Source organism: Oncorhynchus kisutch, linkage group LG22, assembly GCF_002021735.2.
Source record: "Oncorhynchus kisutch isolate 150728-3 linkage group LG22, Okis_V2, whole genome shotgun sequence".
Classification (NCBI taxonomy): domain Eukaryota; kingdom Metazoa; phylum Chordata; class Actinopteri; order Salmoniformes; family Salmonidae; genus Oncorhynchus; species Oncorhynchus kisutch.
This window is the reverse complement of record NC_034195.2, coordinates 28,976,078-28,990,779: the sequence shown is the minus strand read 5'-3', so window position 1 is coordinate 28,990,779 and position 14,702 is coordinate 28,976,078. Positions and strand designations below refer to the sequence as shown.

The following is a 14,702-nucleotide window of genomic DNA, read 5'->3' as shown; positions in this document are numbered from 1 at the left end:
TTGTGAGCTGTCCCCAAAGCAGAGCTCTGTTTCACGTATCCACATGGTTAATATTTTCTAATGAAGTTTGATAATGGGCGTTGGTAGATTCATTACGCTCATTTGCTATATGAAGGATGACAAGGTGCTGTCTGCACGAGCCTTGGGCTCAGTCACACAGCTCCTCCCTTCACTGTGTGTCCCTCACTCAATGGTACTGCTCAATGGTACTGCTTATCTCTTTATAAAATTATAAAACTAAGAAATGCACTGTTGAAAGACACACATCAGCAGCCAGCTTTCCCTGAAGATTGACTGCTGGAAATGCAAAGCCTGGAAGGAGGGGTGGATACTATAAAAAACTGTCATCTAGTATTTCACACTTTCTTTGGATGGATTGGCCATACTACAGCTGTGATAAAGAAGAGGCCATGACCATGCTGTCAAATTAAGGTTGAGATTCTCGGTCACAGAGAGTAGATGAGGTTCATGTTTAGACTGATTGGAAACCATTCCTTTTAGGTTAAAATACTAGAAAATGTCATATTTCAGCTGCTTGTAGTGCATCTATCTAATGAGCAGGTTGACGTTTACTGGGATGAATCTTGTCCTGGAGGCCGAGCTGAGCAATTTCCACTAGATGGGTCAGCGGCAAAGTCAAAATCGGCTATATCGTAAAAATGCATAAAAAATCCAAATAGATTTTTGTTAATTTAATGTTAGGGTTAGCCATAAGGTTAGCAGTGTGGTTAAGGTTCGATTTTATGACTTTGTGGCTGTGCCAGCTAGTGTCTATCCTGCAGAGCTTCCTCCAGTACAACACACCTTTGTCTGCAGGTTGGTGTACGAAAAAAAGTGGAAAAGGAGAAGCCATTTTAGGTCTGCTGTGAATCCAGGCTGAATGCTAATGATCGCTGAAATGTGATAAGAGTGGAGTGGAGGAGTGGAGGAGGAGATGTGGAGAGAAGGGCCCAAACAGAGAGAACTCACAGGAGGAATGGTTTTCTGTAACACAAGCCTGTGTCCCTCCCAGACAAACCTGTGAACAAAACAACTCCCTCCCACCCTTAAATCCCTCACCTCACACACACACATGAACACACCACACAGAAGTATGCACACACACATGAACTGACACACCCTTCTCCCGCTCTGATAGCTTCCAATAAATGGAGTGGAAATGTGTGGCATTGCTGAGAGCCTTGCTCAAGGGGGAAAGACACTTTAGATAGGCCATCTCCGTTGAAGCGTCACTCACCTTACACACGCGAGCGATGCGCGATACAATGGTGTTGTCAAAGAATTCAAACTCCTTTCCCGCTTCGCTGAAGAAGAAGTAAATCTTATCGTCGTCGCCCACCAGGTTGCCTTTGGGCAGGCTCTCCTGAATGTAGGCAGAGCCCACAAAGGCTGGGTCTGGAGGAACAACAACGTAACCACAGGGTGAAATGTCAACCTAGAACCATGTGTTCTAAGACATGGACATACCTTTTACAATTCACAATGTCTTCTGGCGATTCAGTAATTTTGGAACAGGAATTCTGATAACTTCTGCATGTTGAAATGGACAAAATACCATGGGAGCACATATATTTCTTCAGAGCTACGGTCATTTTAATTCATCATGTCCAGCCTGAGGTCTTCAAATACTGATTGCGTATGTTTAGTGGGAAACTGTTTATCCATGTTCATCAGCGATGTATACAACATTAGAGCATGGTATGAAGCTGCTACAGGAGAGCTAGCTGCCTGAAGACCTGAACTTACCCTGAAGCCAGTTCAAGGAGTTTTCTGTTTTTAGGGCAGCGCCTTGGCCCAGGCTCTTGTAAATAATAGGTTCATTTCCTTGGAAATTACTGACCGTCCCAGCATACAGCTCTCCATCTATAATGCAAGGAAGAACAAGATGAAGACAAACAATATCTGGACCAGGAGACAAGGAGCCTCTGTGTCACTCATAACAAACCCTTGAATAAAAAATCAAAGCGCTGACTCCTAATATGTTAACAGTACGGAACACACAAGAATGAACTCTTGTAAGATACATTCCAACTTTATCATTGATGAATCTATAATTAAGTATGTCAACAATGTGTTGTCTATTATGTTTATGTATATATTGTATTGTATACAGTATGTATTGTGTACTCAGTCTTATGGAAGCCAAACATATTTCCATGACAGTAAATAAGTGACCCCTATAGTGTACCTACCAGCCATGATGGCAGTGGACTTGTACTCAGGGTTGAAAGGGCAGCGGCCGCGTCCATCCTCTGTCACTATCTCCCCAGTCTGGCTCCTCACCAGAGTGAAGTCAGCTGTGTTCTGGAGAGGATGGAGAGAGAGAGACTTGAGGAAATATAGGGCTGTAATCTACACTGACCACTGCCTTCTGGCCAGTGTTCTCAACTGCACTATGGCCCAAATGATGGGGAGGGAAACACTGGTTGGTTGCAGCTGGTCCCTTTGGGGTGGTTCAAACCAGGGTTGTTTGGAAACGTGGTTGTCACATTGTGTGGTCACAATGCAAAAAGGGCTTGTTACTACCCAATGCTACAGAGACACACTTGATAAACAGTATCTCTATTTAAGTAAATGTTATTATATGATTCCATTTAGAAATGATCTGGTGATGGGGAAGATGAGGAGGGCTGCTTAGAGAAGGGATGGACATGACTGTCTGTATAAAGTACTGCATATCTCTCTGTGTGGGCTGAGACTCAGTGGTTTTGATAAGAAGGGAGACTTGGGAGGAGGAGACACTCAGGAATTCTGGTTCACAACCTAAAGTTCTGCCAAGAGACTTTCCCTCCTCCCTTAATGTTTTCACTCCCATACTGAATTATTGCAGAGGGGATTTGAGATGTTCTTTGACTGTCAATATTTCTAAATGGAAATGTCAATGTTATTCTGCATGGCCTCAGAGACCTGTCTGCTCCATCAGCTGAACACATTTAAAGATGCACTTCCTGTTCTAAAACATCTTCATACAACTCAGAGCCACTCATGCTCACTAAACATCTGTAAGGGGTCAAATTGGAATACACTGATTTGAGGAGAAATAAAATGCTGTCTCCAGGGGGAAATACTATAAAATAGAGAAGAAAAGCTGTACCTTGATTGACAGAGTGAATTACATGACTAATTACATCTTTCTACAGCACACAGGCATGGTGGTTCTCTCTACAGCACACAGGCATGGTGGTTCTCTCTACAGCACACAGGCATGGTGGTTCTCTCTACAGCACACAGGCATGGTGGTTCTCTCTACCACACACAGGCATGGTGGTTCTCTCCACAGCACAAAGGCATGGTGGTTCTCTCTACCACACACAGGCATGGTGGTTCTCTCTACCACACACAGGCATGGTGGTTCTCTCTACCACACACAGGCATGGTGGTTCTCTCTACAACACACAGGCATGGTGGTTCTCTCTACAGCACACAGGCATGGTGGTTCTCTCTACAACACACAGGCATGGTGGTTCTCTCTACCACACACAGGCATGGTGGTTCTCTCTACAGCACACAGGCATGGTGGTTCTCTCCACAGCACACAGGCATGGTGGTTCTCTCCACAGCACACAGGCATGGTGGTTCTCTCTACAGCACACAGGCATGGTGGTTCTCTCCACAGCACACAGGCATGGTGGTTCTCTCCACAGCACACAGGCATGGTGGTTCTCTCTACAACACACAGGCATGGTGGTTCTCTCTACAGCACACAGGCATGGTGGTTCTCTCCACAGCACACAGGCATGGTGGTTCTCTCCACAGCACACAGGCATGGTGGTTCTCTCCACAGCACACAGGCATGGTGGTTCTCTCTACCACACACAGGCATGGTGGTTCTCTCTACCACACACAGGCATGGTGGTTCTCTCCACAGCACACAGGCATGGTGGTTCTCTCCACAGCACAAAGGCATGGTGGTTCTCTCTACCACACACAGGCATGGTGGTTCTCTCTACCACACACAGGCATGGTGGTTCTCTCTACCACACACAGGCATGGTGGTTCTCTCTACCACACACAGGCATGGTGGTTCTCTCTACCACACACAGGCATGGTGGTTCTCTCCACAGCACACAGGCATGGTGGTTCTCTCCACAGCACACAGGCATGGTGGTTCTCTCCACAGCATAAAGGCATGGTGGTTCTCTCTACAGCACACAGGCATGGTGGTTCTCTCTACAGCACACAGGCATGGTGGTTCTCTCTACAACACACAGGCATGATGGTTCTCTCTACCGCACACAGGCATGGTGGTTCTCTCTACAGCACACAGGCATGGTGGTTCTCTCCACAGCACACAGGCATGGTGGTTCTCTCTACAGCACACAGGCATGGTGGTTCTCTCTACAGCACACAGGCATGGGGGTTCTCTCTACAGCACACAGGCATGGTGGTTCTCTCTACAGCACACAGGCATGGTGGTTCTCTCTACAGCACACAGGCATGGTGGTTCTCTCCACAGCACACAGGCATGGTGGTTCTCTCCACAGCACACAGGCATGGTGGTTCTCTCTACCACACACAGGCATGGTGGTTCTCTCTACAACACACAGGCATGGTGGTTATCTCTACAGCACACAGGCATGGTGGTTCTCTCCACAGCACACAGGCATGGTGGTTCTCTCCACAGCACACAGGCATGGTGGTTCTCTCCACAGCACACAGGCATGGTGGTTCTCTCCACAGCACACAGGCATGGTGGTTCTCTCCACAGCACACAGGCATGGTGGTTCTCTCTACAACACACAGGCATGGTGGTTCTCTCTACAGCACACAGGCATGGTGGTTCTCTCCACAGCACACAGGCATGGTGGTTCTCTCCACAGCACACAGGCATGGTGGTTCTCTCCACAGCACACAGGCATGGTGGTTCTCTCTACCACACACAGGCATGGTGGTTCTCTCTACCACACACAGGCATGGTGGTTCTCTCTACAGCACACAGGCATGGTGGTTCTCTCCACAGCACACAGGCATGGTGGTTCTCTCCACAGCACAAAGGCATGGTGGTTCTCTCTACCACACACAGGCATGGTGGTTCTCTCTACCACACACAGGCATGGTGGTTCTCTCTACCACACACAGGCATGGTGGTTCTCTCTACCACACACAGGCATGGTGGTTCTCTCTACCACACACAGGCATGGTGGTTCTCTCCACAGCACACAGGTATGGTGGTTCTCTCCACAGCACAAAGGCATGGTGGTTCTCTCTACAGCACACAGGCATGGTGGTTCTCTCTACAGCACACAGGCATGGTGGTTCTCTCTACAACACACAGGCATGGTGGTTCTCTCTACCGCACACAGGCATGGTGGTTCTCTCTACAGCACACAGGCATGGTGGTTCTCTCTACAGCACACAGGCATGGTGGTTCTCTCCACAGCACACAGGCATGGTGGTTCTCTCTACAGCACACAGGCATGGTGGTTCTCTCTACAGCACACAGGCATGGTGGTTCTCTCTACAGCACACAGGCATGGTGGTTCTCTCTACAGCACACAGGCATGGTGGTTCTCTCTACAGCACACAGGCATGGTGGTTCTCTCCACAGCACACAGGCATGGTGGTTCTCTCCACAGCACACAGGCATGGTGGTTCTCTCTACAGCACACAGGCATGGTGGTTCTCTCTACAGCACACAGGCATGGTGGTTCTCTCTACAACACACAGGCATGGTGGTTCTCTCTACCACACACAGGCATGGTGGTTCTCTCTACAACACACAGGCATGGTGGTTCTCTCTACCACACACAGGCATGGTGGTTCTCTCCACAGCACACAGGCATGGTGGTTCTCTCTACAGCACACAGGCATGGTGGTTCTCTCTACAGCACACAGGCATGGTGGTTCTCTCTACAACACACAGGCATGGTGGTTCTCTCTACAGCACACAGGCATGGTGGTTCTCTCCACAGCACAAAGGCATGGTGGAACTGTATGCTAAGAAATCAAACACACACTTACTATGTACGCACAGATTGGGCTGAAGGCGTAGGTTCCACACACGTATAGATGGGTACTGTTCACACGCAGTAAAATCTTGATGTAATTGAAGCAATCAGTCTGCATTAAAGACACAGGAGAAGAGAGAGCATCGTTAATATGACTCATAGGTTCCCACAAACCATTCTGGAGGGAAAGTTCCTCAAGTTGAGTGGAGTAGCTCATTGGGTGACCCTCCAAGCATATTTCCACATTACCAGAATTAATTGCTTTCAAATAGCCTGGGAGGCCTGTTGCTAGCAGTGTCCCAAATGTCTGAGTGACTGTCTCACACAGTACACTGATTAGTGTCTTCTTCAAGATCCTGGTCTATGAGCCTTTGTCCCCCAACCCATCAATCAAACCAGGAATCAATCATACAATGTTGCCATCTGATAATATGCTGTACTTCCCACAGTATTGAAGTTTCTCTACCATCACAGAGGGGTTGCTTAGATGGGATGCATAGCAATTTGTCTGGCTATAAAAAATGTACACAGGCCATCACTACTGAATGGAAATGTACAACTTAAATGGAAAGTTCCATTGCTACTGGCAGTTCATTTTCAGTACTACGGCACAAAACGAGCTTGAGAACTGGCATGGAAGTGTAAACATTGCCACTTTAGTTCCACAAATACAGCGCAATGTACTCACCTGTAGGTCTTTGCCCTTGAAACTGCACTCATCTCTCTTCTTCTCATGAGTGCTCCATGTCAGCTAGAGGAGAGGGGAAGTGTCAACATACATCACAAAGACACAGCACAGAGCTGTAAAGAACACAGCTGTGGTCCTCTGTAGCTTAGTTGGTAGAGCATGACGCTTGCAACGTCAGGATAGTGGGTTTGATACCCGGTACTAATCATACGTCAAATCTGCACGCGCATGACTGTAAGCTGCTTTGGATAAAAGCGTCTGCTAAATGGCATATACATATATATATACAGTGCCTTGCGAAAGTATTTGGCCCCCTTGAACTTTGCGACCTTTTGCCACATTTCAGGCTTCAAACATAAAGATATAAAACTGTATTTTTTTCTGAAGAATCAACAACAAGTGGGACACAATCATGAAGTGGAATGACATTTATTGGATATTTCAAACTTTTTTAACAAATCAAAAACTGAAGAATTGGGCGTGCAAAATTATTCAGCCCCTTTACTTTCAGTGCAGCAAACTCTCCAGAAGTTCAGTGAGGATCTCTGAATGATCCAATGTTGACCTAAATGACTAATGATGATAAATACAATCCACCTGTGTGTAATCAAGTCTCCGTATAAATGCACCTGCACTGTGATAGTCTCAGAGGTCCGTTAAAAGCGCAGAGAGCATCATGAAGAACAAGGAACACACCAGGCAGGTTCGAGATACTGTCGTGAAGAAGTTTAAAGCCGGATTTGGATACAAAAAGATTTCCCAAGCTTTAAACATCCCAAGGAGCACTGTGCAAGCGATAATATTGAAATGGAAGGAGTATCAGACCACTGCAAATCTACCAAGACCTGGCCGTCCCTCTAAACTTTCAGCTCATACAAGGAGAAGACTGATCAGAGATACAGCCAAGAGGCCCATGATCACTCTGGATGAACTGCAGAGATCTACAGCTGAGGTGGGAGACTCTGTCCATAGGACAACAATCAGTCGTATATTGCACAAATCTGGCCTTTATGGAAGAGTGGCAAGAAGAAAGCCATTTCTTAAAGATATCCATAAAAAGTGTTGTTTAAAGTTTGCCACAAGCCACCTGGGAGACACACCAAACATGTGGAAGAAGGTGCTCTGGTCAGATGAAACCAAAATTGAACTTTTTGGCAACAATGCAAAAAGTTATGTTTGGCATAATAGCAACACAGCTCATCACCCTGAACACACCATCCCCCCCTGTCAAACATGGTGGTGGCAGCATCATGGTTTGGGCCTGCTTTTCTTCAGCAGGGACAGGGAAGATGGTTAAAATTGATGGGAAGATGGATGGAGCCAAATACAGGACCATTCTGGAAGAAAACCTGATGGAGTCTGCAAAAGACCTGAGACTGGGACGGAGATTTGTCTTCCAACAAGACAATGATCCAAAACATAAAGCAAAATCTACAATGGAATGGTTCAAAAATAAACATATCCAGGTGTTAGAATGGCCAAATCAAAGTCCAGACCTGAATCCAATCGAGAATCTGTGGAAAGAACTGAAAACTGCTGTTCACAAATGCTCTCCATCCAACCTCACTGAGCTCGAGCTGTTTTGCAAGGAGGAATGGGAAAAAATTTCAGTCTCTCGATGTGCAAAACTGATAGAGACATACCCCAAGCGACTTACACCTGTAATCGCAGCAAAAGGTGGCACTACAAAGTATTAACTTAAGGGGGCTGAATAATTTTGCACGCCCAATTTTTCTGTTTTTGATTTGTTAAAAAAGTTTGAAATATCCAATAAATGTTGTTCCACTTCATGATTGTGTCCCACTTGTTGTTGATTCTTCACAAAAAAATACAGTTTTATATCTTTATGTTTGAAGCCTGAAATGTGGCAAAAGGTCGCAAAGTTCAAGGGGGCCGAATACTTTCGCAAGGCACTGTATTACTGGAGAACATTGTCAAAAATAGCAGTGTACACAAGATGTTATACACCAATCATGTTCCACACATCCTCACCCTGACTCACGGTTACTGTTCATGCACACAGAGAAACACCACAATACAACACTGTTGTGAAGTGTATCTGAGAGCCAAGGGTATTACATTCCACCTCTAGAAACACAAACAAATATGTTTCAATCGTTCAGCTAGGGCCGCTGGGCTGTTGTGTCTACTTTGATTTGCACTATGTTTAGACTTACTGTGGTGAGCTGAGGTGGTGGCCAGGCGGAAGGTCAAGTCCCAAACCACCTCCACTATATGAGGTCATTATTAACAGGTGCCATTCAAATGCCATGTCGATACTTATTTTATTATGCAGATGGATTATCCGTTTTGAAGCAGACTCCCAGATGAAATGTGTTTACTGCACAGAAATAGTATCAATTATGACTATGTCTAATATCCATAACTTATGAAAAATAGGCTACCTCTTGAATGTCTCTCAAAACACACAGACACACACTCGTGCCCTCTTACATTACGTTGTAGCTTGACTCTGCTGATATCAGAGAGGTTGAGGGCGAAGAGCTCCTCTCGTGCTCCAACATAGAGCATGTTATCTTCCTTACTGAGGAGCAGAGAGGTATAATTGAAGACCCCATCCACAGAGAATCTCTTGGCTGACCTCTCATTTGCATCTGAGGAGAGAAAAAAACAGAAAGAGGAGAAGAAATATTAACAAACTGAATGTTCTACTGCAATATGAGCCCCTAGAAAGCATTAACAGATTTGCCTGGACAATAATTTTTACATCAAAATGGTAATAATGTCTGTGTTATTTTGTTTGTGTATACATGTGCTCTCTGCTCCCATGACAACAACATTGTCTGGCCTAGCAGGCTCTCTTTCTGCTGACTCCATCCCTTGTTGCAGAGTGGAGGTCTTCTGAGCTGGCCAGTCCAACATAAACAACATGGGAGAACATTTTGCCATGAAAACATATGGTACTGTATATAAATGCCTACTAAGTGATTCTCTGAAGACATCACTGCCTTACGGATTATGAGTCAACCCAAAGATTTAAATACATTTCAATCAATACATTTGCAGACTCGACATGAACTACTGAGTCTATGCTATACATTCGCAACGCAAGATTTATAGTTTTAGCTTATCAGAGAAGATACAGTAGTCCTACCTCTACCTTTCAATACAGAAACACATTTTAATATTTGATCATATTTGATCAGTATAGTGCTGCTTCATGCTAGTGAGCCATTTCCTCTATCTCCTTTCCTTCGTCTTCCTTCTCTCTCGCCTCCTTTCCTCCCCTCTCCCCTCCTTTCCTTCCCTTCCCTCTCTCCTCTCTTTCCTCAGAGCTTTGGGCAAATGTAACGGTGATTTACCCATGCAAAGACAAATGCTGGAGCTTGAACCAAAACAAGGGCTTAGAGGGATTTCCACAGAGGAGGATATCTATACAATTTCTCTCTTGAGTCAGACCACCACTGTCATATTCTCTGAACACTGCTGAGGGAGACACAATGAGGCGGGTAATTGTGTACCATTAAGGGAATCCATCTGGGTTTAGTAGTGTGAGCATTTATTTTCATAATTTCAGCCAGTCATTAGTCAGGCTTCTATTTCCATTGAATCAAGCTGCAGTGATAAGGTTTGCACACAGCGTTGTTGAGTATTGTTAGGCTATACATGTCTGCCCATTCCATGACATTGTGGTCAATATTACAAGGATCTGTGTGCCCAGAAGAAAATTATTTTCATGCATAAGATGGCTTGCATTGATGAATTATCCTTGGAACAAACCAAAATCATTGCTCATAAATCCAAGATAATAATATGGACCGATCCCAAAAAATGTACCTATAAAAATGTATCACAGATTTCAGCAATTCAACACGTTTCCAGGAAACTGTAGCATATGGAATGTGAGGCTTTTGGAAGGAGAAGTGCAGCTGTGAGGAGAGCTGTAAAAAAAAAAGGGCAACCTTTATTTGAAGAGTGCTAAATAACATCAGTTCATCTTGAACAAAAATGATCAAGACAAAGAAGGACAAATATAGCAGATAAAGATATAATGCAATATATAATAAATATATATTGTACTGAAAACCAGTTAGAAGTGGGAGAAACAAAAAGTGTATTTACACTCCAACGACAGGATTAGTGCCTTATTAATCAGAAGAGTCTGTCTGTCTGCCAGAATGTACTGGTGCTGCTGTTAAGGATTCTGTGTAAAGATGCTATTACAATGGCATCGTTTAGGAGCTAAAGATAACTGGATTGCTGATCTCAAAGGGACAAAATATCATTTATAGCCATAGGACTACAAAAGTGAACTGGAATAGTTGCTGGTCAGTCAGTCTCTAGACTGTCTCCCCCAGGTCTCCATTACAGGGCCCTCCACAGACAGACAGGTCCCTCGACAGACAGACAGGTCCCTAGACAGACAGACAGACAGGTCCCTAGACAGACAGACAGACAGGTCCCTCGACAGACAGACAGACAGGTCCCTCGACAGACAGACAGACAGACACCATAGTCTATTTCAGACAAACTCCACTCCATTGTTGTTAGAGCATCTGAGGTTGACTCCCATGACAACGCAGGCAGCCATGGAAACGCTGTGCTGTAGTGGAATCTGGGAAGAGAAGAGCCCTGACCTGGTTAGTGTTCAGAGGAAGCAGAAGCACTCAAGAGCTGCTAGTGTCTGTTGGAGATGTGGAGAGTGGGGGGTGTCTGCCGTAGCTACAGGGGGAGAGGGTGTTAGGGAGGGCAGGCAAGTGGGAACGTTGTAATGAGTGAAGAGGCACAACATATCATAACTAGTTTACCCTCGCCTTGTCGAGCACCTTACCCCTCCCCTACCCTGCAGTCCTGCCCCCGGCAACCCATAGTAATACACTGCTTTTATCAAAGGGACATCTCATTTAGTCAAACAGCAGAAACCAAGCTAATAGAGGCTTGGTTCAAATAGCAATACACTTTCGTTGGAGAGGAGACATAGCTATCTAGTCTAGGCTAACAACGCGTGCAAAAGCAAAGAATGTGATCATGTTACTCCAGTACTAGCCTCTCTACACTGGCTTCCTGCTAAGGCTAGGGCTGACTTCAAGGTTTTACTGCTAATCTACAAAGAATTACATTGGCTTGCTCCTACCTATCTTTCCGATTTGGTCCTGCCGTACATACCTACAGGTATGCTACGGTCACAAGACACAGGCCTCCTTACTGTCCCTAGAATTTCTTAGCAAACAGCTGGAGGCAGGGATTTCTCCTATAGAGCTCCATTTTTATGGAATGGTCTGCCTACCCATGTGAGAGACACAGACTTGGTCTCCACTTTTAAGTCTTTATTGAAGACTCATCTCTTCAGTAGGTCCTATGATTGAGTGTAGTCTGGCCCAGGAGTGTGAAGGTGAACGGAAAGGCACTGGAGCAACGAACCGCCCTTGCTGTCTCTGCCTGGCCGGTTCCCCTCTCTCCACTGGGATTCTCTGCCTCTAACCCTATTACAGGGGCTGAGTCACTGGCTTATTGGTGCTCTTCCATGCCGTCCCTAGGAGGGTTGCGTCACTTGAGTGGGTGGAGTTACTGATGTCATCTTCCTGTCCGGGTTGGCGCCCCCCCTTGGGTTCGTGCCATGGGGGAGATCTTCGTGGGCTATACTCGGCCTTGTCTCAGGATGGTAAGTTGGTGGTTGAAGATATCCCTCTAGTGGTCTGGGGGCTGTGCCTTGGCAAAGTGGGTTGGGTTATATCTTGCCTGTTTGGTCCTGTCCGGGGGTATCGTTGGACGGGGTCACACAGTGTCTCCCGACCCCTCCTGTCTCAGCCTCGAGTATTTATGCTGCAATAGTTTGTGTCGGGGGGCTAGGGTCAGTCTGTTATATCTGGAGTATTTCTCCTGTCTCATCCGGTGTCCTGTGTGAATTTAAGTATGCTCCCTCTAATTCTCCCTCTCAGAGGACCTGAACCCTAGGACCATGCCTCAGGACTACCTGGCCTGATGACTCTTTGCTGTCCCCAGTTCACCTGGTCGATCTGCTGCTCCAACTTCAATCTGTGTGTGTCTCTGTGTGTGTGTCTCTGTGTGTGGGTTATATCTTGCCTGTTTGGTCCTGTCCGGGGGTATCGTTGGACGGGGTCACACAGTGTCTCCCGACCCCTCCTGTCTCAGCCTCGAGTATTTATGCTGCAATAGTTTGTGACGGGGGGCTAGGGTCAGTCTGTTATATCTGGAGTATTTCTCCTGTCTCATCCGGTGTCCTGTGTGAATTTAAGTATGCTCCCTCTAATTCTCCCTCTCAGAGGACCTGAACCCTAGGACCATGCCTCAGGACTACCTGGCCTGATGACTCTTTGCTGTCCCCAGTCCACCTGGTCGATCTGCTGCTCCAACTTCAATCTGTGTGTGTGTCTCTGTGTGTGTGTCTCTGTGTGTGTGTCTCTGTGTGTGTGTCTCTGTGTGTGTGTCTCTCTCTCTCTCTGTCTCTGCTTCTACACCTGCATTGCTTGCTGTTTGGGGGTTTTAGGCTGGGTTTCTATACAGCACTTTGTGACATCAGCTGAGGTAAGAAGGGCTTTATAAATACATTTGATTGATTGATTGATTGATTGAACTGCATTGACAGAGGTTGTTAAAAGGATCACAACACTTTTCTACGATCACTGCAGGGTTTGTCACTGTTTTGAGCATTCATTTGGATAGACTCAGTTAAGGGACAACATTCTCTCCTATCACAGCTCCCAGTCTCCGTTTCACAGACAGTACATTCAACACAGTCCTATTTAACCTGCTGGCTCTGACTGAAAGACACAGCCTCTGCCTGACACAGCTCCCAGTCTCCGTTTCACAGACAGTACATTCAACACAGTCCTATTTAACCTGCTGGCTCTGACTGAAAGACACAGCCTCTGCCTGACACAGCTGCCAGTCACACCTTTCTCTTCCTGTCTGAGTGTGCCAGCTCTCGCACCATATCGCTATTCCCAGGCCCATATCCATCCATCCATCCTTGCTTCCTTCCTTCCATCCAGCCCACCCCCTCAGAGAGAGCAGCTTTGTGTGGCTGGGATCATCTCCTGTTTGACCCCACACACCAAACCACACGGACACACCACACGGACACACCACACGGACACACCAGTGCTCCTTCAGCAGAAAACACAATAAAGGTGCAATGGGAGGGGGGCTCAACCACGGGCAGCTGTAAGCAATGTGAGATCATTAGCATCATTATGTAATTAAATGTCATTTTTGCAAATGACACTGCTAAATGGATTGTAATATCCACCCTGCCCTGTTCACTAATCCATTTAGGGGCAAATTAATGATGTGGGCTTTTAGGGAACCCTAGTCTACATTTTGTTGCAGCGGATTTCCCAACGGCTCCGAGTTCCAACAGCACAAAGTTAATTAGAAGCACAGAACATCCCATCTAAAAGGCAAATGTGGAGTAATCTGTCCTTCAGTCAGGGAGATCAAAGTGCTTCATTTTGTAGGACATCCAACTACGACAGCCTGATTCACTAAATGGCCTTTCCTATGAAGGGGTATCGGCTTTCTCAGCTGTGGGGTAAGGGGTTTGAAGTTTGCATTCCTTATTAGAGACACATGTTGTTCTTGTTTACGTAAATGATGTAGAACTAGAGGGAAACAGTGATGGCCACTGGCAAGCCGTATATCTCCAGTACACATCACTGGATGGCACAGGAACAATGCCAAGCAGACTGAACCACTTTTAAATAGGGCCAGATTCTGTTTATGTATGTTTGAGAAATCTTACAACAAAACCAGTGTCCTAACAGAGGCCTTGAGTGGTGAAAAGAGGGAGGAGAAAAGCATATTTCAACATAATGAATGCTTTTCCCATGACTCAAATCATCACCCTACTCAGGACCTGCATTATTTGAGCAAATAGATGAAAATAAGTGACAGCTCACTATTGCTGTTCAAACAGCCATTCATTTGGTGCCTGCCATACCAGCAGATGACCTGGAAACAATCTCATCCCTCTTCACTGAAATCAAGTAGAATGCTATAAAACAATCTAGAAGGGGACGACTGATGCACCATTTCCAGGCGTCTGTCTAGAAACATGCCCTAGATTCTCCTGTGGAGGGAATCAT

The 14,702-nt window shown here is 45.9% G+C and overlaps 1 protein-coding gene across 3 annotated transcripts in view; it reads right to left on the bottom strand.

Annotated features, from left to right (window-relative positions):
* LOC109867473 (semaphorin-4B) overlaps positions 1-14,702 on the bottom strand; it is an 86,483-nt gene that overhangs the window by 18,525 nt on the left and 53,256 nt on the right. For 2 of the 3 annotated variants that reach the window (XM_020456650.2, XM_031801626.1), the window contains exons 3-8: positions 9,091-9,251; positions 6,637-6,699; positions 5,962-6,060; positions 2,193-2,304; positions 1,747-1,863; positions 1,238-1,395 (exon numbers count right to left, since the gene is read on the bottom strand). In XM_020456650.2, coding sequence (XP_020312239.1) covers positions 1,238-1,395; positions 1,747-1,863; positions 2,193-2,304; positions 5,962-6,060; positions 6,637-6,699; positions 9,091-9,251 — 710 coding nt within the window. Of the gene's footprint in view, positions 1-1,237; positions 1,396-1,746; positions 1,864-2,192; positions 2,305-5,961; positions 6,061-6,636; positions 6,700-9,090; positions 9,252-10,434; positions 11,213-14,702 lie in introns of all 3 variants that reach the window. The other variant, XM_031801627.1, reaches the window with a different exon arrangement.